The 21,892-nt window shown below is 51.1% G+C and overlaps 5 protein-coding genes across 5 annotated transcripts; 1 reads left to right on the top strand and 4 right to left on the bottom strand.

Annotated features, from left to right (window-relative positions):
• Positions 1-1,150: 1,150 nt before the first annotated feature.
• On the bottom strand, positions 1,151-2,839 carry HO133_007613 (uncharacterized protein; the record flags this gene model as incomplete). The annotated part of the gene is made up of 1 exon (XM_037298483.1): positions 1,151-2,839. One exon carries the CDS (start codon positions 2,837-2,839, stop codon positions 1,151-1,153), a length of 1,689 nt encoding a protein of 562 aa, XP_037155819.1.
• Positions 2,840-3,913: 1,074 nt separating this feature from the next.
• HO133_007612 (uncharacterized protein) lies at positions 3,914-7,171 on the bottom strand (the record flags this gene model as incomplete). The annotated part of the gene is made up of 9 exons (XM_037298482.1): positions 3,914-3,941; positions 4,007-4,269; positions 4,316-4,590; positions 4,648-5,040; positions 5,100-5,562; positions 5,628-5,833; positions 5,885-5,913; positions 5,995-7,056; positions 7,113-7,171. The coding sequence occupies 9 exons, from the start codon at positions 7,169-7,171 to the stop codon at positions 3,914-3,916; spliced, it is 2,778 nt and encodes a 925-aa protein (XP_037155818.1).
• A 2,173-nt stretch (positions 7,172-9,344) lies between these two features.
• Positions 9,345-12,926, bottom strand: HO133_007611 (uncharacterized protein; the record flags this gene model as incomplete). Its single annotated transcript, XM_037298481.1, is given in 3 exon segments — positions 9,345-11,178; positions 11,228-12,784; positions 12,802-12,926. 3 exon segments carry the CDS (start codon positions 12,924-12,926, stop codon positions 9,345-9,347), a joined length of 3,516 nt encoding a protein of 1,171 aa, XP_037155817.1.
• A 502-nt stretch (positions 12,927-13,428) lies between these two features.
• HO133_007610 (uncharacterized protein) lies at positions 13,429-16,806 on the bottom strand (the record flags this gene model as incomplete). The annotated part of the gene is made up of 6 exons (XM_037298480.1): positions 13,429-13,591; positions 13,650-13,840; positions 13,908-14,191; positions 14,268-14,324; positions 14,592-16,508; positions 16,590-16,806. 6 exons carry the CDS (start codon positions 16,804-16,806, stop codon positions 13,429-13,431), a joined length of 2,829 nt encoding a protein of 942 aa, XP_037155816.1.
• Positions 16,807-17,187: 381 nt separating this feature from the next.
• HO133_007609 (uncharacterized protein) lies at positions 17,188-21,846 on the top strand (the record flags this gene model as incomplete). The annotated part of the gene is made up of 6 exons (XM_037298479.1): positions 17,188-17,229; positions 17,283-17,532; positions 17,585-19,045; positions 19,123-19,485; positions 19,541-21,163; positions 21,221-21,846. The coding sequence occupies 6 exons, from the start codon at positions 17,188-17,190 to the stop codon at positions 21,844-21,846; spliced, it is 4,365 nt and encodes a 1,454-aa protein (XP_037155815.1).
• Positions 21,847-21,892: the final 46 nt, after the last annotated feature.

Here is a 21,892-nt window from a genome sequence, read left to right as displayed (position 1 = left end):
GCTTCGCCATACAGATTGGAATCCAGAGAGTGTGCAAAATTCTGGAGACCCTTTCTCGGGTTGTGCGATAAAGACCAGACATACGCTGGTAGTTCCACCGAGTGAAGGAGATTAGAGAGGAAGAAAGCGTCCGATCCGTAGCTTGTTTCCATGAACAAACAAATAATGAGAAATACCTCCCGCGGGTAGGAGAGGTTGAGAAATGCTCGCGATGCAAAATAGAACTGTTATCGCTGGCCTACAGCTACTACCCCAACGCACACGAAGCGCATTGGCTTCGAAAAAGCAATCCCAGATCAGCGTACGTTTATTCTGATACTGACTAAATCACGTAGGGGGAGTTGTAGCTCTCCGTTAGAGCAAGGGGCTGAAAAGGTCGTCCCTTATAGGTAACCCCGAGTGAATTCAACCGAAGGCTACGGAGCTCGAATGGGTCCCTTCCGTTCAGCTGCGGCTTACCCTCGCCTCAGCCTCGCCTTACCCGGTGCGGGTGATGTGTATAGCGGCGCTGCTCACCTTTCAGAACAGGAGCGGCATTCAACGATATAGCGGCGCTGCTCACCTTTCAGAACAGGAGCGGCATTCAACGAGGTAGTGATTGGGATTAAGCAATGCTTTGCTTTTTGATTACTTTGGAACGAGTAAAGGGAAACAGTGCTGTGCCAAGATTCCATCATGGTACGAGAAGCGACCCGTAGAGTAATCTAGCTCAGCCATTCAGCGGCCCTAGGTAAGCTTGACCCTCTCATCTGATGGACCCAGGCCTTTCTTCATGCTCTTGCATGGCATTGACGTCTTCAGGCTCTCGTGAATCGAAAAAGTGGATCCAGAATTGGACTGAGTGCAGCGTTGGTTTCTTTGCATTACTAATCCTTCTCTTACGAGTGCTACGGGTCTAGTCTAGATCAAAAGAAGGCATCTCTCCATCATACCTTAACCCATCCATCCCATTCACCCCACAGTCCGCATTCAAGCATACCATCCACTCACAAACCTGTCGTCATCGTCATCGCAAAATTCGACTCCGCACAGGCCCGGAGCGCCGCATCCACAGATGCAGCTGCCGCCCCCCTTGACAGTGATCGGCGCCCCGCCCAGCAAACAGTCCTCCATTCTCCGCGTCTCCCTCGTCTCCTCCGCCGTAGGCCGCTCACCCGAAGCCGGTGGTGGTGATGGATGCCGTGCTCTCGCGAGATGGGCCCGAGAGATTCGCCATACCTTCCGTCAAGCGAGCCACGGGCCGCGTTCCTGCATCGAATTCGCCGCCCCCCGTCCGTGCCAGACGTTCACTCAGGCGCGTGTACCACGCCGCTTTGTGGAGTGTCTCTCTGTCGAAGCTGGTGCCTGCCAGGAGGCGCTCGAGCCCGATACGATCGCCAATGGTGACGGAGGGCAAGGGACGAAAATCGTCGAACCGGGTCACCATTTCCGTGTGCAGGCGCGGAAAGGTCCGCAGTGTGCGGCGCCATGTCGGGGTCTCGGTCGCTCGCTCGGCGATGAACCCGTCGAGGTCTCGCATGCTGATGATTGTGAGGGCTAGGTCGTGGTTGGCGAGGGCGGCGCTGTCGGCGGATTGTTCGATGGTGCGGACGACGCCTTCGCAGAATTGCATCCACATGTGGCGTTTGCGCTCGTTCGTGGCTGCTTGCTGGCGCCGTTGGTCGTGTTCGGTTTCGGCGGCGTTGAACATCGCGGCGACGCCGTTGTCTTCGTCTTCGGTGGGGCGGGCGGCCAGTGGTGGTGCTGGGCTGGCTGCCGCGGCTGGTCTGCGAGCGGCTCTACGATCGGCTCTACGATCGGCTCTACCGGCAGCTCTGTACGCGTTGACCAGTTCTTGCAACCGCGCCTGAAGCTCCAGTTCCATCTCTCCAGGTCTCCACAAATCCAAGCGACTGCTTGTCTCCAGATATCGTCTCTGTGCCTCCTCAACTCGCAGCGAGCCTGCCGTAACGTCCTCTCCCTCCCTCTGACTGATCGTCGAGGCGGGTCTCTGGCCACTGCGTTGTGTGGATGGAGGCAAAGAAGAAGCCGTGTCGTCAGGTGTTGACATCTCCGAAGTCCTTGATTCGTTCGTCGCTACTGTCTGTGGTTCCCCAACTGCCTGCTGCTGATCCCAGGCCTCCTCAGTGGCGACCACTGTAGAAGGTAGAGGTGCATTTGGAGCCACAGACCCCGGAATTGGGGCGACTGGGCTCGTGCTTGCCGTAGCATCAACCGGTTCGGCGGCGACGGCTGTCGGATCTACACCCCCAGTCGGAAAGTCGTCCGGAAGCCGAAGCCATGACGGTAAGTTCTCGGGCTGAAGCCACGCTGGTAGTCGAGATGGTCCGCGTCGTTCGTCTCTGCCGACAGACGGGTCATCTGCGGAAATTCTGACAGGCGCAGCCGTGACTCTCCTCCTCCCAACCGGTGCCGTCTCCCGGGCCACGGGAAAGTCCATCGGATCCCAGTCGTCGAAGATCGGCTTCCGGCAATTGGGACAACTGTTGTTGCCGTCGCGCGATACGGGGGACAGCCATTTCAGGATGCAGCCCATGCCGAAGGTGTGGCCGCAGTCGAGCCTCACGGGCACTTCGGGGTTGTCGCCGCGAAGGAAGGGCTCTGAACAGATGGTGCAGTCCGTGTCCTTTCCGAGCTCAGATGAGATCAAGCGGCGGGTCTTTGCGAGGAATCCGTTGAGCAGGACTGCCGCTTGGGCGTTGAGATGTTCGTCTTGCGCGTGTAGCTGGTCCTGAACCGAATTTGGTGTTGAGGTGTGATTTGGGGTCTGAGGGGCGATCTGAGCTTGGTTTTGCGTATGGTGCTGGCTGTCGCCTGGATCTGGAGAGTTTCCGTTCATGTTTGACGCTGAGTTTGAGCCTGAGTTGATGCTGGCTACTTGTGGGTGTGACGATGATAAGAAAGAGGGGAAACCTGAAGATCCGAGAGTCACGAGCCGAGGTGTTGGCGATCTAGAGCTCTGTCGATGAATGACATTGTGTTGGTGCCTGAACAACGACAATCAGAAGGGAAGGCAGCCTGTTTGTGTTCTGAACGGACAAAGAATTTGATGGCTTCGCGATAAGACCATTATCCTATGACATCCTTTCTATTTACTCACGTAGCGCAAGTCATGAATAATCGATTTGTGTATGTATGTATGGAAGCGAAAAAGACACATGCACAAACCGACAGAGTTGATCCGTGCTTCTGAAGCACCAAAGGTAAGGAGTATTGACTGACCTTGGCATCACTTTCATCTTCACCATCCTCGGCCTCCTATCAGCGCAGCGTTGATGACAGGTCCGTGTCTGTGCATCAGTGACGTAGTCGAGCATTACTTGTCTCTGCATATGTTTTCAACTGGGATTGAGCCTTCTCACAATGTTTCTCAGTACGGAGGAGTGGTTTAGGCAACCTGATCAGTAGGCTGGGGTTTGATTTTGTTATTGGCATTCCTTGTTTGGGCACTTGTAAAATAGATGTCCTATTTTCTGGCAAGATGCCGTTTTTGGGGATTAGTCTGGTGATGGACAAGGGGGCCTTCGAGCAGTCTGTGAATCGATGTAGTAGTAAGTCTGTATGTTAGAGATTATGTCAGGATGAATTAAGCACGTAGTCATCTAGTCTTGACTGAAATAGAAGGGCTCGTGAACGGCGGATTAGAAGTTCCTCTAGAAAACAATTTTCTGACCATCTATGAGTAGCACCTTTTCTATCCGGAGCAAAATCTTGAGACTTCAAGATGGAAGTCTGTGTAGAGTGCCACTTTGAAGCTGCGAATCTTGCCAATTTCATCTGACCACGTTTCCAGAGCCCTGAAAAGTCATTCGTCTTGATCAGCAGCCTCGAAGTAGAACTTGTTTTTTTTGGAAATACTTATTTTCAATAACGCTGTGATCCAGTAATATCTCAGTGCAAGTCTATCCACATTTTAGATGTAGAACATGGAATCCTTGAGACTGCGCGAGAATGAGCGTTGCCTCCTCCAAGAACAGTATCGGGCTCCATTTGGTAATCAACATACCTCTCATGAACCCCTGAGCGCCACGGAGCGTGGTTCCAGTCGAACTCCTTCCCAGCGTTGCGACTGATGAAGTCTGCGAGATAGCAGCGCGCACGCAGACAAATCAGATGTGCGTAGTACGCTGGAGGGCAGACCGAGACGGCTTTTGTCGCTCGGCCCTGGAGATAGCTAAGATTGTGGGTGATCTTCTCCAAATGGTTGGCGCTGAGCTTGTTAGTGTCTTTGATCTCATCGAGCAGGACGACATAATGGGCTGGTTTTGTCTTCCTAGGGTTAGCAGATATTCGAGATTGGTGAAAGGGAACTTACTGTGCCCTGTAAAGCTGCATGGGCGGCCATATAGAAATCCCAGCCTTTCTGCATCGTAATGCCTCTGTCGACCACGGTACCATTTTGGATATTACAGTTGTGCTTCTGGTCCGCCTGTTTCTTGTTCGTAGGATAGAACCGCGTGTGATGATTTTTCCCCACGACGAGAAAGGTAATCTTGGGTTGTGCGGCATCTTTGAAGACCTTCGCACAAGCATTACGAATGGCTGGTATTTCACCACGCCGAACAGTCATATACTGACCCTCTGATACTCCTAGTAGAGAGCATCATTTGTCAGCGAGACTCCCTCCATGTTGATCGTTGTACTTACCATCACGGTAAACGACGATATTTTCCAGCAGTTGCCCTGGGTTCTTCGAGACCCAGTATTCCAACCGCTCCTCCATCATGACGTCGAGGCTCGAGACCATCTCTTTCTTGCTTTCCTGACAGCATATGTTTCCCGGCCATTGGCCGAAAGTTGCGTCGATGCTGGCGACCACTCCGGCGATACTTGGAGTGCCTTTCATGGAGCCAGGCGCTGGATGTGTTACGTCGATACCCACAAGCATTGTTTTCCCATGCCTCAAAAAGCCAAGGTCGCCAGGAGAGATGCACTGATTTGTACCCCCAAGCTTAAGATTGACCTTCAGTGCGACATTGGCAAAGTAGCTCGGATCTTGTTTCCGGAGTTTGTCCATTTGGACACAGCTACTGTGAATGCCTGCACTCTGAAGTCAGCATGGACTTGACCGGAGAAAAGGGCAAGGCTGGAAGGCATACCATATACTTTATCGCCCCAGAACTTCACTCTTTCACGAACCCAAGGGGCAGTCGACGGTAGAACGACTAGGAGCACAGAGATCTTTCTAGCTCTGCACTTTTCAAAGGTTTCCCGGAGCTTCAAATCGACGGTATCTTTGTCCAAGATCGTATTGAATGCTGGAACAGCTGGTCCGGGAAAAACCAGTGGTGCATTGACCTTCATACCACATGACCTGAGACCAGCTGTCAAGGCTTTGCATTGTTGCTCGAATACCGTCGGGTCAATGTCGGCTGCGGCACCGATCCTGAGCATTGTCCAGTCTGCAAGAGTCGCAGGTTTCCATACTGTCTTGTCCTTCATATTCCAGGAACCACATGCAATCCTAGCCGTACTGTTCCCAGAATACATGACTCTCGGAGCTGTGAGCACTCGTCCAGGCACCGCAATCATCTTGGGGTTGACTGTCACCCCAAAAGCAGCCTACGAAAAGCTATCAGTCTGCGAAAGCCCAATCAACATCAAATGTAAGGACCAGGCAAGTTTACCAAGTTCTCACACGTGCTTGGGAGCACCCCCAATAGACCGAGACCTCCGTCTTCCGCCATAATACGTGAAGCGTTTTCAGCAGGCGGACGCGCCGCAATGGTGATCATTCTGGCGAGTTGAACATCGTTCAATTGCCCACGGTACGGCTGCCCTGGCATGACTGTGCAAAGCTCAGGAGGTATCCATACGGGATGGTCCCTCGTTCCTGAGCATTACATAGTTAGCACGTACATCATCGTCAATTTTCAAGACATACCGCAATTCAAGACATAAGCCGTGGGATGGCTTAATGTCAGGCCGTACTCTGGAGAGGTGTCAGTCCTCTCTCGCTAGGTCGCAGTAGGAAACTTGCCTGTATGGAAATACTCTTTTACACTTATCTCTGCTGGGCGTCCGAAGCGCTTGAACTTGATCTCGTTCGAATCTCCAAGGCTGATCTTCTCGCTCCCATCATCAAGTACCGTCTTGTGCGACAGACCGACAATGGTTCTCACTTTCGAACTCGGAGCCCCGTCCGGCGCTTTCATGTATGACGTTTCGACCCGCAATTTCCCTAAGAAACGTTCCAAAGCTCGCCAATCACCAGGAATCAACTTTTGAAAAAGTTGAATCAGCTCGCGTGCGTTGATCGATTTGTAGAAGGGGCTGCACTGAGCATTGAGATTGAGGAGAGTTCTTGAAGTAGAGAACCGAGTACTGGAATAATACCCGCGGACGGCGATCAAGCCGCCCAGAAGGTCGTAGTTGTTGACTGTATCTTGGTCGGTAGGAAAGCGAAAGAACTTGTTTTGGCCCCCCTGGTAAACGCCGGGATCTTTGTTCGGGTGGCTTGCCATGATAACATTCAACGTTTGCACAGGCTTCATGTCTACTGGACCTGGGTCGGCGGAGTCGATAGAGTCAGCAGGGCCGGACATCATGTAGTGCGATAAATCATCCGAGGATATACTTCCGGCAAGCGATATTGTGAGCTTGAAAGGTCTGTCCTTGGCATACACGCGACCCTTTGGGAACTCTGTATCGTAGTACTCTATGGCGAATGTTCTGGTCTCGCTAGACCCTAGCGCAAGCTTCGCCGATGTAACAACAAGTGACGCATAGTCGGTGGCAATCCCTTGGCCTAGATCACTCAACTCTGGGACATTCTTCAAAGCCGTAGCCATGAATTGATAGCGCTGACGTTTGTTGTGCAGGCGTTCATCAGTACTAGCCTCATATGTGAAAAACTGCTGGGCATCGGTCACAGACACCACGAGATAATTGGCTAGGACTGTAATTGGGGCACCTTTGTCTCCATATCCTGGTCGAAGAGGCAAATCGGAATCATCCACGGATATTTGGGCACGAATAGCTTCCTGATATCCCTTTAGATTGGCGTTCTCTTTACGAGTAATCTTATCATCGACAACAGCGGCTTGTCCAGGCTGTCTATGGAATAACAATCATCAGCAAAGTAATAAACAGTGATAGCAGAGATGACGCACTGGAAGATATTTTGACCATTTGAGGTATGGCGGTCTGTTCCGAGGCCTCTCAGATCCATCCTTGGTGGTCAACTGCGTCTATCAAGGTGGTTAGTCACTAACATTAATGATGACAAGAGCAGACGACAGACTCACTGCGAGTAACAATCAATAACGTAGTGCGAGATAGGGTGAGGGTGGAGGTGGAATGGCAAAAAGTGAGGTTGCAGAAGAGGGCTTGCGTAACCTTAATGTTGACAAGCGAGCAAGGAGTATGTTGACTTATTAACGCAAGGATAGATCTCGCGGGTATTAAATTCACGCCAGAGCTGTCAGTTAATTTGCTCGTTGCTCATATGTGAGGGAGAAGTAAAATTGATTGTTCGATTGTGATGTGATTTTGACGAGGTGATGTTCTGCTTAAGATACTTTAGGTATCTTTGGTGTCCAAGTGAGTCAGGAGCTATGACTAGTCCGCTAGCCGAATTGCCGAGCTGAATTCTCAATGAGAATTCTTGGGAGCTCTTAGAGGGACAATAGCTGCAAAACAAACAGGAATGTAAGAACGAGGATGCAAGAAGCAACAATTATGCAAGACGAACGAGGATGATAGAGTGAGGAGAGTGTGATGAGATGAGTTAAGGAAACATGGAAAGAAGATGAGGACAAGGGATGTAAAGAAGATGACAGCTTTTCAAGTGTGAATGAAGGGATCAGATCAGGTGCTGAAGTCTTGGCGACGGTTCTCTAAGACAACAACTCACGCAGTTGTCACACAAACAAAATGGGAACCACTGACATGCAGACGGGGCTTGATGTCTTACTAGTCAAGGCATTGCTGGCATATAATCAAAAATGTCAAGAGGAACTGCATGCTCTAGCAAGTCAGCAGATGTGACCAGAGATGATACTCTAAAGACGGCGGCTTCGCTTGCTTGCTGGCTCAACAGACGCACATGCCGACAAAAAGCTTATAGCAAAGCCTTTGGCCCTACATTTACTGTTTGAATCAATACCAGCAGAATGGTCTCTCTGACGGCTCGAATAGCTATGAGTAGATCCAATCCATGGGGACTGGCCCGAAGAAGACAAGTCCTGCCATCCTCACCTGTCTAACTCATCTGAAGCTAGATCTTGACTACACTCGTGCCAGCTGTATGCATGGGTCTACTACCATAGATGTAAATCAGTGGTCGAGGTTGTGGATACCAGACGCGCTCAACGCGCTCTCCCAATCGCAGCCGAGTCATTCTCAACCTTGCGCCTGCAGTGCGTACATCTCAGCACCAACAATAAAATCACCAGCCCAACCACCAGCAAACCAACCTTTGCCCATTTGCCCTTCACACCAGCAGCCATCATGGCAAAGAAAGGTACCGTCTACATCCCCTCTCCCACTCCTCCCCTTACGCCCACAGACAACAGCTAACGACCTGCTCCTCCGCAGCCAAATCCCGCACCATAGCCGTCCGCCTCATCTCCATGGCCTTAACAGGCTACTATCGAACCCTCCGGCGGCCCCGCGTGCACAGGCCGCTTTCGATGCTGAAGTACGATCCTGTCGGTACGTTTGAATTTTCGCTTCCTACAATAGATGCTGAGGAGGGTCTGGGCCGAGGATGGGGGGGGGGGGAGATCGAACGGATACAGTGGCTGACAGGTCCCGCAGTGAAAAAGCAGGTCCTTTTCCTTGAGCAGAAACGCGGTGGGAAATGAAAGGTTGAGGAGTAAGGGACTGGTATATACTATGGCAATGTGGGTAACGGAGAGCTGCCGGCGCGTGGGGAGGCCGTATGGTGAAGTGCTGTCGGAGGACTAGGCCGCAATGCAGGTAAAGGGAGATCAGACATGGCGTTGGACCGTGATGCAATGCAGGGGATACTACGGTATGGCATACTTGGTACGATGTTGGATCAATGACCTGATGTCCGTTGGACAAGCAAGGGTTCGAGCTAGTCTACTTGCCAGATGCTATCTGTCTAGGATCAATGCAGCTAATGTACAGCATTTGCAATTACACGCTTCCTCAAGAATAGCTGCAGGAAATGTACTGATAGAAGCTCGGGGTGTTAGTTGCAATGAGCTAGTATAACGGTGCCATCATCAACTAGCAAATGAACGATATGGATGATGCAATTTCGCCGGGGCAATATCGAAGGACTAGGTGAAAAGTAGGCCTCGCACCGGTGTTTGTCTGTGGCTTTAGGCTTGAGCGAACCGTCGGGTAAACTTATCATCTAAAACAGAATTTTCTCAGCATAGTCCAGAAGCTTTGGATTGGGCCTCACCTTTCGGAGCGCTTGATTTTCTCCTTGTCATCTTTCGGCTGCGACCATTCAGAAAGGGCGACTGAGAGTCTTCGATGATTGGTCCAAGGGCCTTCGCCTGCTTAGGTCCAGCTTTTTGCACCTTACTTGGCCGAACCTGCGAATTTGTATCGTTGAAGCCGGCCGCAACAATGCTACGTTTTCCTTGTCTAGGATCTTTAACGCTGCCCTGTGGCTTGGTTGATTCTCGCGTGATGCTCACTTCTCTATGCGAGCTTGGAGTTTTGGTGTCATGACCATGAGCGGTGACTTGAGTAGGAGAGGTGGCTGTTGAAGATCTGGGCATCGCGTAATTATGCCCAGCTTCGGAATGAGTGCGCGCCTGCGACTGCGAGTAAGACTTATCCGTGGTCCCAGAGCCGGTATGTGGTGTAGCTTCGCGGAACGATCGTTGCTGTCTTCGCTGCGTCTCAGATACTACCGTTGTATGGAATACCGAGTTCCGGGAGTAATCGTGGTCTTTGGCACGGGAACCGGCTCCAGGAGTAGATGGGAACAGGTGAGATATATCCTCACCAGCTATGGTTTGAGACCCTTCTCGAGCATAGCCGGCAAAAGGGTCATCCAGAATTAACTCGTCAAGGCTTACGAAGGCTGACTTTTCAGATGGCTGTGAATCCTCTACTATTGGCGGTCGGTTCGCGAAGTGCATAGAGGATTTGGGAGTCGCGGGCCGCACGTAAGAGCTTTGACCCATCGAGGCGTGCTGGGAGTCTCGATGCTGAGTATCTATTCTGTGAACCGGTTGCGTACCTCGAATAGAAGGGCTTTGCCCAACAATCCTAGATGAGCTAGGCCTCGTAGCCTGCGTTACTTGAAGTGCCATGATCTCCAGATCCTTGGCCTTTACTTGATCGTTCGCCTTATTCAACATGGCCTGCAAGCCCGAATATTCGTTATTCTTTTCAGAAGTTCGCACGTTGATTTCCTTCAGATGAAGCTGGAGAGCCTTCCTTGTCCCGATAACAGCCTCTTTCTCGCTCCGTGCCTCTTTCAGCAATACTTGCAACTGAGCAGTCTCCTTTTCTGATTTCTCTTTCTCCGCTTTCAGCATATTGACTTGTCTGGTTACGTTCTTTAACTTCTCTTCGGCCGGAAACTTCTCCAATCTCAGCTGCTGGATAGCGTTCATGTGCTCGCTTTGCATATTTGCAATCTGCATGTTCGCTGCCTTTGATAGCTCTTTTCTCAACTGCTCCCGCTTAGCCATAGCTTGGCTCTCGCTCGTTAGTTTTTCTTCTCGCACTTTCGTTGTTTCTTTGCACGCAGTCTCGAGTTGTTCTTGGCTAGTAGCCAAACGTTCAGTCGATTCTCTAGCGTCTGTGGAACTTTGCTGAAGTTGACTGGAAAGATCTGCAGCTTCTTTCCTTAAACTGACGATTTCGCTCTGAAGAGTTCTATTTCGAGAGTCAAGCTCCTGGATGTGGAGTAAAGCTTGTGAGGCCTCTGTAGGTTGGCTGTGACCTCTGGCTGCAACAGTCTCTAAAGTCACAATCCTTCGCGACTGCTCTTGGTCTTTGAGTCGAAGAGCTATAACTTCTCGGCGAGCGTCCGCAAGTGAGCTCTCGGTTGCCTGTAACCGTTCTCGAACAGTAGCCCTCACCTCCCGAAGGTCGCTGATTTGTTCTGACAAGGCGTGTTCAGAAAAGATGTTACCGCTTAAGGCCCGAAGTTGATCCTGCACAGCCAGCGCAAGCTGCTTTTGTCCTGCCTCCATCGAGTTAGAACTTTCCTCGCAAGCTTCGACGGAACGAGCAATCCTATCTTTGTGTTAGTATGGTTATGATCGACTAGACGAAAGGCACGTACCCTTCGACAAAGCTGTCCATATTATCATTGAGCTTTCGGAGGTCTTCTGGCTTGACAGTATCCGCATTATGAAGCTTTTGCAAGATTCTGAAGCATTGCTCTAGCATTGGCCCAACCTGGCCATGGGACTCTGACTCTGAATCTTTGTTGGGCGGGACGATAGACTGGGCCTGGTGCAACAGATCGTCGATTTTGCTAGTGATAGTATCGCGATGGCTGGTGAAGATTTCCAATAATCGCCCATGACTGGCAGTGATCCTGGAAATCTGATCTTCCAGTCGGTTGCTTCTCTCTCGTTCGGCCATAAGCAAACTTTCGTCGCCTCGAAGCTGGGTACTTTGATGTTGTACAGTCTGGGCAAGATTCTCGATTCTATGACGGGCCTCGTCCCCAAGTTGTTGGGATCTGATGCGCTCATGCTCTGCTGACTTCTGGGCATCCTCCAGTGTATCGTGTAGTTCCTTTCTGGCTAAGAAGACATCCTCATGCTTTTTGTGCAAGTCATCCGCATCCTCTCGAAGCCGCTTGTGATCATTTGTGAGGCCTTTGACATAGTCATTCAGCCGCTTAATCTTGCTTTCCCAGATCGGCTTGTTGGCCTTGAGTCTTGACAATTCGGCAGTCTTCCGAGTCTCACGTTGTACGACCTCCTGTAACTGACCAGAGAGATTAGTGCTCATGTCTCGTAATTCTTGGATTTCAGCCCAATTCTGGTGTTGTGTAGCCCTGAAATCTTCGAGCTCTTGCTGCCCTTGCCTTCGACGATACATGAGTAGTTTTAGAAGATCATCCTCTGTATAAGTTTTCTTGGGCGGCGGAGGACCAACCGTAGCTGGGCCTGTCGTGGTCTTTCTCCGGCGGGATTTGGTGACCTTGGGAGTACCAGCCACTGAGGTCAAAGGATCCTTGGAGGTCTTGGCTGAACGGTTGTGCATGTTCAATGGTGGTTGATGAACGACTTTCACGGTTTCGGCGGGACTGTGATCGGACGCGAGGGCTGTTGTAGTGGGTGTTGCGTTTGGAAAAGGCACTGGAAAAGGATCCTGGAGCACTGGTATATTGTTGGTTCCGGCTAGATTATGACCGGACGCGAGAGCTGTGGTAGCGGGCATTGCGTTTGGAAAAGGCACTGAAAAGATATCTTGGAGCACTGAAGTATGATCATGCTTAGATGAGAGGCCTCGGTGAGCTTCGACATTGACAGCATTTTGAGCAGCTTGAGTGGTGTCTGGTAGGGGTGGCGACTGATGGGAGCGTGTCTCAGTGAGGATAACGGGGGTTTGCTTCGGTCTTCGGAAGTCGAGTTGTTGAATTGGCTTGGCTTTGGTGAAGGAGAAGCCAGCAGCGGGGTCTTTACCTGAGGAGGCTGGTCGAGTGAGCACCTTTATCGGTGCTTGCTGAGAGGCTTGTTGGGAGGCTTGTGGAGAAGATTGACCTGAGCCTCCTGAAACGATGCCCTCGAGAATAGCTTCATCGGTTTCAGCCTGAAGCCTACTGTCGACATGGCCTTGAGGGCCTATATAAGGGCCTGAAAGGTCAGCTATACAGCGATCGATGCTATTGAGACGAGGTACTTGCCATGTTCAGTGCTTGAGATAAGCTGTGTGGGCCAGTCATGATCGGTAGCTTGCCTCCATTCCTCGTCGTAAGCGTGGTTAGCCTCTAGAGTTCGGGGTGGAGGGTCATGGGAGGCAGCCATGCTTGCGACGTACTCCCAAACCCTGAGGCGTAATGGTTGAGACTGTCGAAAATGCAGCAAACCGAGAGTATGGAGATGATATCAGGAGACAAGACCAACATTCATCTGAGGAGCTTAGGAATCTCCGCCAAGCTTTGCCCAGCCTCGCCAAGCCAAGATACGTAGGAGATGGGTCTTTCGTATGAGCTGGTGCCGGGGGTTGCATGTCACGCGGCCGGTACAGATATGTGCAAAGAAGAGATTCACCTCACATATTTAAGAAGCAAATACGGCTGAGCCCTGTAGAGATCTCCTCTCATAGCTTCGTTCGTATTCAAGAGCAGATGTATGAAACATGAGAAGAGCGCATATACTTCCCAACAGCTGAGACCGCGGACATCAAGCGCTTCCAAGACTCCATCGTTCCAGCGTCGTTACAACGCCAACTCTCGTACAAGCATTTCCATGATGCCAGACCACGTTCCCATGTCTCATCACTGAGCATCGGATACAGGATCTTGCTCTAGGCTGTCTTCTTCCATGTACTCCACACCCCAATCAAGCTGCTCACTGTCCCAGCCAACCCAACGATGCCATCATCAAGATTCGCATAGCCAAGTGCCGCGCTGGGAACGGTAAGATCGCAAAGATCCGAGATGAGCTGGAGGTTTGTGGTGTTGCGCTCCCTGTTGTCGTCGTCAGCCGTCTACCCATAATCCTCAAGGGCACTGGTTGGAGGCTGACTTCTTGATCTTCTTACTCTCCACGACACCCTCCCCCTCATTCTTATCGATGCTCTGCTCCCTTTGCCGTAGCTGCCACAAAGTGTAAAGCCCAGCAATGGCATTAAACGACAGCCCAGCAAACCACGCCCTGTAAGCCTCCTGCTGTAATCTCTTCGCGCTCGCCAAAGGCCGGATCCCAGCAGCGTCAAGCTATCGACAGTCATCAGCTCCTGCTTCATCCTATCCCCTCCCACAAAGATGCAAGGTAGGCACTCACATATGTAACAGCATCCAAGCTTAAGTACATCGCGTACCCCAACTGCCTCCCCACGGCACAGTACTTCAGCACTGGATCCATGTTCTTGCTATCGGCCGCCACGGCCGCGGCTTTGAAATGCTCCACATTCTTGCCCAGACGTAGCGCTTTCCGTGTGAGACCGAATTGCTTTTTGATGGCTTCGTAGGGCGCGATGAGCCGGGCAGGGTTGTTGGTGCGGAAGAGATACCATGCGTAGAAGCGGGAAAAGTATTGAAGGGTACGGAGGAGCTTATCACGGCCAACTGTAGAGAGGAGGGTGTTAGCATTGGGCCGACGGCTGAGGTTCAACGCTCCTGAGTAGAAGAATCCGAGACCCACCTGTTGTCGCGACAAAGCGCAGGTAGTGTGCTACCGTGGGGTGGTATACAACCGCGTCTGCTACCATCTTGGAGGATCAAATCGGTGCTTTTATGGGGCAGAGGAGAATCTGTTGTGTGTTTTCGCTGAAGTTCATCGATGGGCAATGCCATTATGACGGTAGCTTGTGGCCGGACGGGTGGAGACAAAGCGAAATTGGACCTCGGCTCAAATTTTGGCCCATTGCCCAGCATTTGGCATACAATTGTTGCAGCTGTAATTTTGCATTCAATGGGTATCATATTATCGCTATGGTACATCATATTTTTCTAAACACATTTCCACTGGCACTTCTCCTTCCCTTGTCCCGTCTTCTGTCTGTCCCTGTATTCTCCACCTTCTGAGCCTTCATCTTCTTTTCCGGGGCAAACGTGATCTCCCGCTCTCCTACTACCGTACTCGTGTTGGTTTTTGTGGATTTACTCCGCTCAGCTCGTGATCCAAAAGAGCGGTCTCGGCCTTGCTGAGGCTTTTTCGAGGATGTGACTCGCATCTGTGGCTGTTGAGATCGGTGACCGGATCTCTTGTAAGAGACCGAAGAGATTCGTCCACTGTCTTTGGTCTTGGGCGCCTCCTCCTCTTCACTAGAGTCGTCAGAGTCGGATCTAGGTATCTCCGCAGTCGCGTCTTCTTCCACAGCCGTCAGCTTGCGCTCGTTGTCATTGGTAGGCCCAATTGGCGCTGGTTTCGTGCTTGGGTTCAGGGACTGGAACTCTCGCGATCGCTCATCGATGGCAAAGTCTTCGTCTTGGAACAGCTTAGAGAAACGGGGATCTGCCAGTAAGCTGCCGGAGGGCTTCTCCTCCGTACTAGCCGTTGCGGTGGCATCCTCAATCTTGTCATCGTCTCCACCCTTCTCGAGTACCTTGTTCGCTTGCCTTCGTTCTTCTCGATCCGCCCGCTCCATTATCTTCTCTGCCAGTTTCTTGTTGACCTTGGCTGTGACCTTCTTGTTGCCTCTGATCCTGCTCTCCCTCTCCGTATCAATCTTGTCCTTGACTCTTTTGTTTCGCTCTTCTTCCCACACGAATGGATCTGCGATGAGCTTCGCTTCTTCGTAAAGCCGTTGCGCCACAAAGTAGCCATGCATATAGGGGCGGAGTAGACTGGTGGTCCCTACCAAGTGGGCGAGATTTAGCGACTGGAGCTGCTGCATGGTCAGGAATTTGTAGTTGTCATAAACGTCACCAGCCTTCTGGCTGGTGTACGCGTTAGGATCATTCGGGTCCTCCGCCATCTCCTCAACGAGATTGTCAAGGAACGAGCACCATTTGGGAGCTGGTCCAAGCTGCGGTATCAGGAAACTATGTTGTTGCCGTCCTTCGTTCGCAGTCAAGATCATTCCAGAATCTTTGCACCATGCTACTGAGTTGATATCCACAGCAGGCTCCACAGATGTCCAGGGCGATCCATCTCGTATATCCCAGATTTTGATGATCCTTTTGTCTGCTGAGAGTATCTTGGGTTCAGCGGTCTGTGCCCGGGTTGAGGTTGAGGATACAAGGTAGATGAGCGTTTGTATTGGGTACCCGTAGCCTTGATCTTTCTTCAGTAACGGAGCACGTGAGCGGAGATCGTAAAGATGAATTAATCCTGTGGAAGATCCCGTGGCCATCCCTAATCCAGAGCGGTCGAACTCCAACGCTGTGATCTCCTGCCTTCCATCGATCGGGTTTGCCTCTCTGGGGCTCTGCAAAATGCCAACACGACCTCTTGAGCGAGGGTCCCAAAATTCCACAGTACCCAGTGATGTTCCGAAAGCCAGCAACCCATGCGATTCCCCTGCGATTGCAGCAGTGTTGACGCTTCCCGTGCCAATTCCACCCTGCAGGGCACCACCACCGCTGGATGTGAAGTCGTCACCACCAACCTCGACTTCATATCCTCGCATATACCTTCCCGCTTCCAGATTCAACCTGAAAACTTCCCCATTGCCATTTTCATTGACCCCGACAGCGGGTATCAGTGCTTCCGCAGATCGCTTATCATACTTGAGATCTCTCCCATATCGTGGCAGCCTGGTGGTATGATGGCATCCAAGTGGGGTGTGGAATTCGAGGGAACGATCTGCCTGCAAGTGTAGAGATTTGGAGTAGTCTGTGGATAATAGGAGGAAGGTGGTATTGAGAGATATCGTATGGCGAGCGAAAGACAGTGACAAATGGGGTAGGTAGTGGGTATGTATCTGCGGCTTATAGGTTCCTGGCAGGCTATCAGTACTTGTTCTCTACATGTGGTACAAGCACGATAGAAAGCAAGCATACAGTATTATCGAAGACATACCCGTGCTCATCACCCATTGTCCGTCGTCGCTTACCCTCACACACTGACTGGATTCGTCGAATTCGAAGTCCTGGAGTAGCTCAATGCGACTGGCATACTCGGGATCATTTTTGAGACTCCTTTTTCGTTTTCTGGCCAGCCATTCGGGAAGAGGTCTCGCGGTGGAAGAGCCTGAGATGGTATAAACTGGAACAGCAGAGTGATTGCTGATTTTCATTGCGGCGGATGCTTCAAAAGCGTACCTAGAGCGCACAGAACGTGTACAGTAATATCAAAATTGTTCAGAATCTTTTCAATGCAGCATCATGCATGGCAGCGGCTGCACCCGGCGCTACTTTAATTTTCGAGGCTTTTCCGAACCGAAGATCTGCGCAGGGTCGCGGGAGTGGGAGTGGGTCCTCCATTCTTGGAGTCGGAGATCAACATTGCTCGAATGCACGCCATCCTCCCCACCAATCAATCGCATTGTGCAAAGAAAACCTACCTTTCGTAGTCTTCAGAATGTGCCTCATCTGTCCAAGGCGAAGCACTTCTACAACACACAGCTATTCTATGAATTGCTACAAGTCGCAGCGCCGATTGGCACATGAAAGGGGGCATGGACTTCCCTAATGACATAACCACCAACGTCTTCAGGGTTGTGAGTATTCCATAATTCTCTGACACTGCTTTCAACTGCTGACGTTTGTTTAGGGGGACATTAAGGAGATACATTGGGCCGTCTACACCAGGAGGCCCAAGGATGGGTCAGATTTGCAGAATAGTCCATCTAACGAGGATGAAGATGATTTAGCACACCTTCTACAATTAGCGGCATGCACACTGCGCGAGAATGGACGTCACGTTACTCTCGACAAGGATAAAGCTGGCTTGTGGGTCTTCAGCCTGTCCCAAGCTCTAGACGAAGGCACCGCTCAGAGTTTAGGTCTCGATGGCCTCGAATGTAAATCATCTGTGTCTCTATACGAGAAGCGTCCGCTGATTCAATTGAGAAGGTACATCCGCCGGATCCGTGCATTCAGGAGACTTGGTCGCTGCTTCAAGCTCTAACGCGTCAGCTCTGCCTTCGATCAAAACAGCGCGCTCCACCCAGTCAGCCGCTGCAGCCATTGGAGAGCTGAACACACAAGCTTTCGGCTCGAACGCTGGTTCAAATACCCAACGGTCGATCAATGAGCCGGGTCATAAGAGAAGGGAAGCATGGGGTGCTAGTCAGGAGCATTCTATCCTCGAAGTCTACTCAAAGTTTATCTCTGCGGTATCTTATTCTCTATCGCGTTCTTTGGGAAATGGAAAAGGATGGATACAAGTCGGGCCCGACGCCTGTATAGACATGCGGACGCTGGAAGATGATCTCTTCGACTGTTCAGAGCTACAGTCATGGGTCGCCACGACAACAAAAATATGCTTTGACGTCAAGTGGCTTTCATCCGGAATTCTGTTGATCTCAGTGTTCCAAGTTCAGTTGCCAAGGCATATAAGGATGTCTACAATAATTTCAAAGGACGGAAAGTCCGCAAGCTTGGCTGTCGGAGCGCCTCTACTCCTCTCGCCCTTTGGTATCAGGTGTCAATATCTTGGAACGGAAGACCTCCCAAACAGCGACGTCCAGCGCAAGTCAACTGCGCAGGTAAAGGCTTCGATATTATCGCGTCTAGGACTTGAAGGCATAAGGGATGCGCGAGACGTAATGTGGATCCAGGTGCAGATGGGACGTGAATCAATCGGCTTCGTCGGCCCGCCGGTGTCACTGTGGCCAGCCGATCTTTGCTTCTGTGGGGATGTGATGACTCCACACAGCGGCGAGGATGGCGAATCATTCAACAGGTGTATCATGGATGGCTCGATTGACCCTTTGGAGGAAGCCGAGTCATGGTTTCTAGGAAAAGCCGCGCGCATGGACTTGTTGCAAGCCAGGGTGCGGGAAGAGAATCAAGGAGCCGAGGAAACGAAAGATGTCGAAGACACGGAAGACGAAGACGCTTTGTCTCCCATCGAACTCCCGATGGATCAAGGCATCACTCCACAAGATGTGAGCGGAATTTATCCCACACCACCGGATGGACTACCGTTAGCACTTCTAGGTTCATCAAATCCTAACGATCTTCAATCCGGTGACTACGATGACGAAGACAAGGAACTGCAGCCAAGCGATGGGGGGCGTGGAGACTATGACGGACAAGGAAACGACGACCTCTTCGAGGACATGGACATTGACATGTTCGCATCTAATGGGCTTACTGAAGCAGACTTCAGTTTTTTCGATGAGCCGGGTATGATGGACGAGGATTTGCGGGAGACAGGTCAAGTAATGACCCTAGACGATACCAACGAGACCACAGACGACACCATGGCATTCCATGAGCAGGGTTTGACAACGACGCCGTACGTAACACGTGACAGCGGGTCAGATCGAAATATTTCCGAAGGTCAAGAAGATGCAATCGGCGAACAAGGTATGACACCCTGTTACCAGACTGCTTGTTCCTCTAGCGCCCATGTGAGTATTCAGGGCTTAGCTCACCCTCAACAGAAAGCGTTCGGGTGTTACCGATGACCGATAATAATCGGCCCGACAAATACTATGAACAGGCTCTAGAATCTACCGTCAATATTGGAGATATCGACTATGGAGCACTTGAGCAACTGAATCTTCGGCATGGAACAACCCATCAGGACGCCCATGGAAGCCAAAGAGGCTCTTTTGAACATGTACCGTTTCAAGGATCTACATTCAATTTTGATGACAAGTACAATATGAAGGGCCGATTCGCCTTTGACGTGGATGAGCTACCAACACACCCCAAACGTGGAGATCGCCCCTATCGTGAAAACCATCTTTCCAAAATCAGCTTCTGTCCGGAGAAGTCGCCAACGGAGGATAGTGTGAATACAGGTGAGTTCGCACTCTCCAGTCCATGGAATTGAGCTGTTGCCAACATTTAACGAAGCAGATGACGAGGAGAACGACAGTCCAGCCCTGGAAGACGCTGATTTTCACGACGTAATGAATCTTTCTTTGGAATTACAAGCAGAATCATCACGAAAAAGGAAGCGAGAGCAAAATGATGACAACGACCACCCTGTGACACCATCATCTTCAGTTCATTTAGCAAAGAGCCTGGCAGGCTCACCTCAGAATGAATTAGACGAGCCTATGTTAAGTTTATCGGAGCCAAACGCCTTTGAAGAGACAAAAGATATGGTAGATCTTGACCCTCAAAATCATATACATTCAACCCCATCCTTCACAGGTCAAGGGCAGGCCTTCGTTGGAGTGGCTCAACTGATCGCACACCAAGCAGTATCTGGAATCCTTCAATCCCAGACCGAATGTTTTGGAGAAACAAATCTAGTGGGAGAAAGTGGACCAGACCGATCGCTTCAGAATACCATGACACATTTGTTATCAACATTCTTCCCGGCCAACAAGCGTTGCAGCCTCAAGGAGTACGTCAGTCTTGGCGAGAAGAACTCGGCTAGTGTCTCGAAGGAGCAAGTGATATTGAATCAAAGGAGCCTTAAGCCCACCCACATGGCCGGAGGACTCACCGCCACGGGACAATCTATCTTCAAGCTCGACAGTCCTTACACCCGCGTTCGACGCAACGGTGTGTCAATCGAAATCTCGGCCTCCGCACTCTCATTTTGGGAGGAACTTAGCTTAGGACCGTCTCATGAGACCAAAGACATCGATGTCTTTTGCGTGTGTCCAAAAAATAAGTACATTGCAGAAGGGATTATGGCTTTCCTCAACATGATCAAAGGCACCTATCAAAGCTGTAACCTGGGCTCACATGACCTCGGCGCGTCTCTTGCTGACAACAGCAAGCGTGTTCTCACCGTGCCCATGGACGCGAGGAAACCGGACAATTTTCTTCAAAACATCGCTGTCACTTGCGAGGGGCTTGGTGCCAAACTCCCGGAGCTCGGGCTTCAAAGCGGCACAACTGTCATCTACATCATCAACCCTTTCAACGATCAGCAATATCTTCCTGGACTTTGTGACGCCTTGTTACGAGTGCCCAGCGCTTACAGTGCGGCGCTAGAGAAACGGCGGCTCGAAAGGCACAATAACTTGGTAATGCAAATAGTCCCGCTTGACCTGGTATGGAGTCAGGAACGTATGGTCGTACCATCTCCCGCAGTTTACAGAAAGCTTGCTTTCGAAGTATACAACAACTGTGGGTCATCTGAAAGCGACCACAACCGAGAATCGTACTTCATGGGTACACCAGCAATCCGTCTGGCAAAAGCTGTGCCTAAAACAATCGACTTCAAGCTGGGTTCGGAAAGCTCGGCTCTGTTCCTGCAATCAGATAATTGTGTGCACGTGTCTTATACTTGGGATGCCTCCAACGAGTGGCTAGCAGCATGGTGGACAGACAATCTGGGGGTTCTCTCGTGGCGTGCCTGCTACTGTCTTGGGAAGAACGAGGAGACACCGTGGAAGCCGTTCTATGAGTCTTTCAAAGAGATCTTGGAGACTTCTTTTGAGATGCTACATCCTCCGAATGCCCCCTGGCGACTCTTCATATGCAAAGATAGCCCAATTGCCAAGATGGAGATTGATGGTAGATACTCAAACCTCCTTCTCCACCTCTGTGTCGCAGAACTGACGTATTTAATAGTCTGGTTACAGGCACTCGCCGATTCTAGCAGGCCGTCGACCTCCTGCACAATTCTCACCGTCGATGCGCAACCCCTCTTGGCTTTCCCCTCCTCAGACCTCCAGATGAGCTCTTCCGATGTGGGTTCTGGCCCCTTAGCGACACCTGGAGCTACGCCTCATACAAATGCCCCTTCGCCGGACATCTCAGGTCTTGGCTCGACACCAGCAGGAAATCCCGCGCAAGTCGGGACACCGCCAGCCAACGCCGCTTTCGGTGACCACGACTCAGAAGCCAGACTGATTGATGTCACCGACGAGACTTGGGGCGTCGTAATGGACGGCACCCTCGATGACTTAAATACTCTTACTTACCAATCTGCATCTATGGCGAGCGGATATCTGGTCAAAAGAGCTGGACCGAGAGATGAGGATGGACTGATACCGCTGGGCGTGAATCTTATTCATGGGCAGAAGCCGTACAAGGCGGTGCTGAAAGAGGTGCTGGGAATGTACAGGAATCTGGGTACTCTGGCGAGGGTGAGAGGCGTTGTGGATCCGGTGAAGAGTGTGTTGCCGTTGCATGTTGCTGCTGCGAGGAAGGCATGGAAGGCGCTTAGTGAGACGATGCGGTATAAGCCTGAGTGAGCAATGATGACTGGAACACTCGGTCAACGAATGGATAACGGGTTGT

The sequence above is a fragment of the Letharia lupina genome (genome assembly GCF_014066315.1).
Source record: "Letharia lupina isolate WasteWater1 chromosome Unknown contig_4, whole genome shotgun sequence".
Classification (NCBI taxonomy): Eukaryota; Fungi; Ascomycota; class Lecanoromycetes; order Lecanorales; family Parmeliaceae; genus Letharia; species Letharia lupina.
Note: the sequence above shows the minus strand (reverse complement) of the source record. Positions and strands in the feature narration are given on the sequence as shown.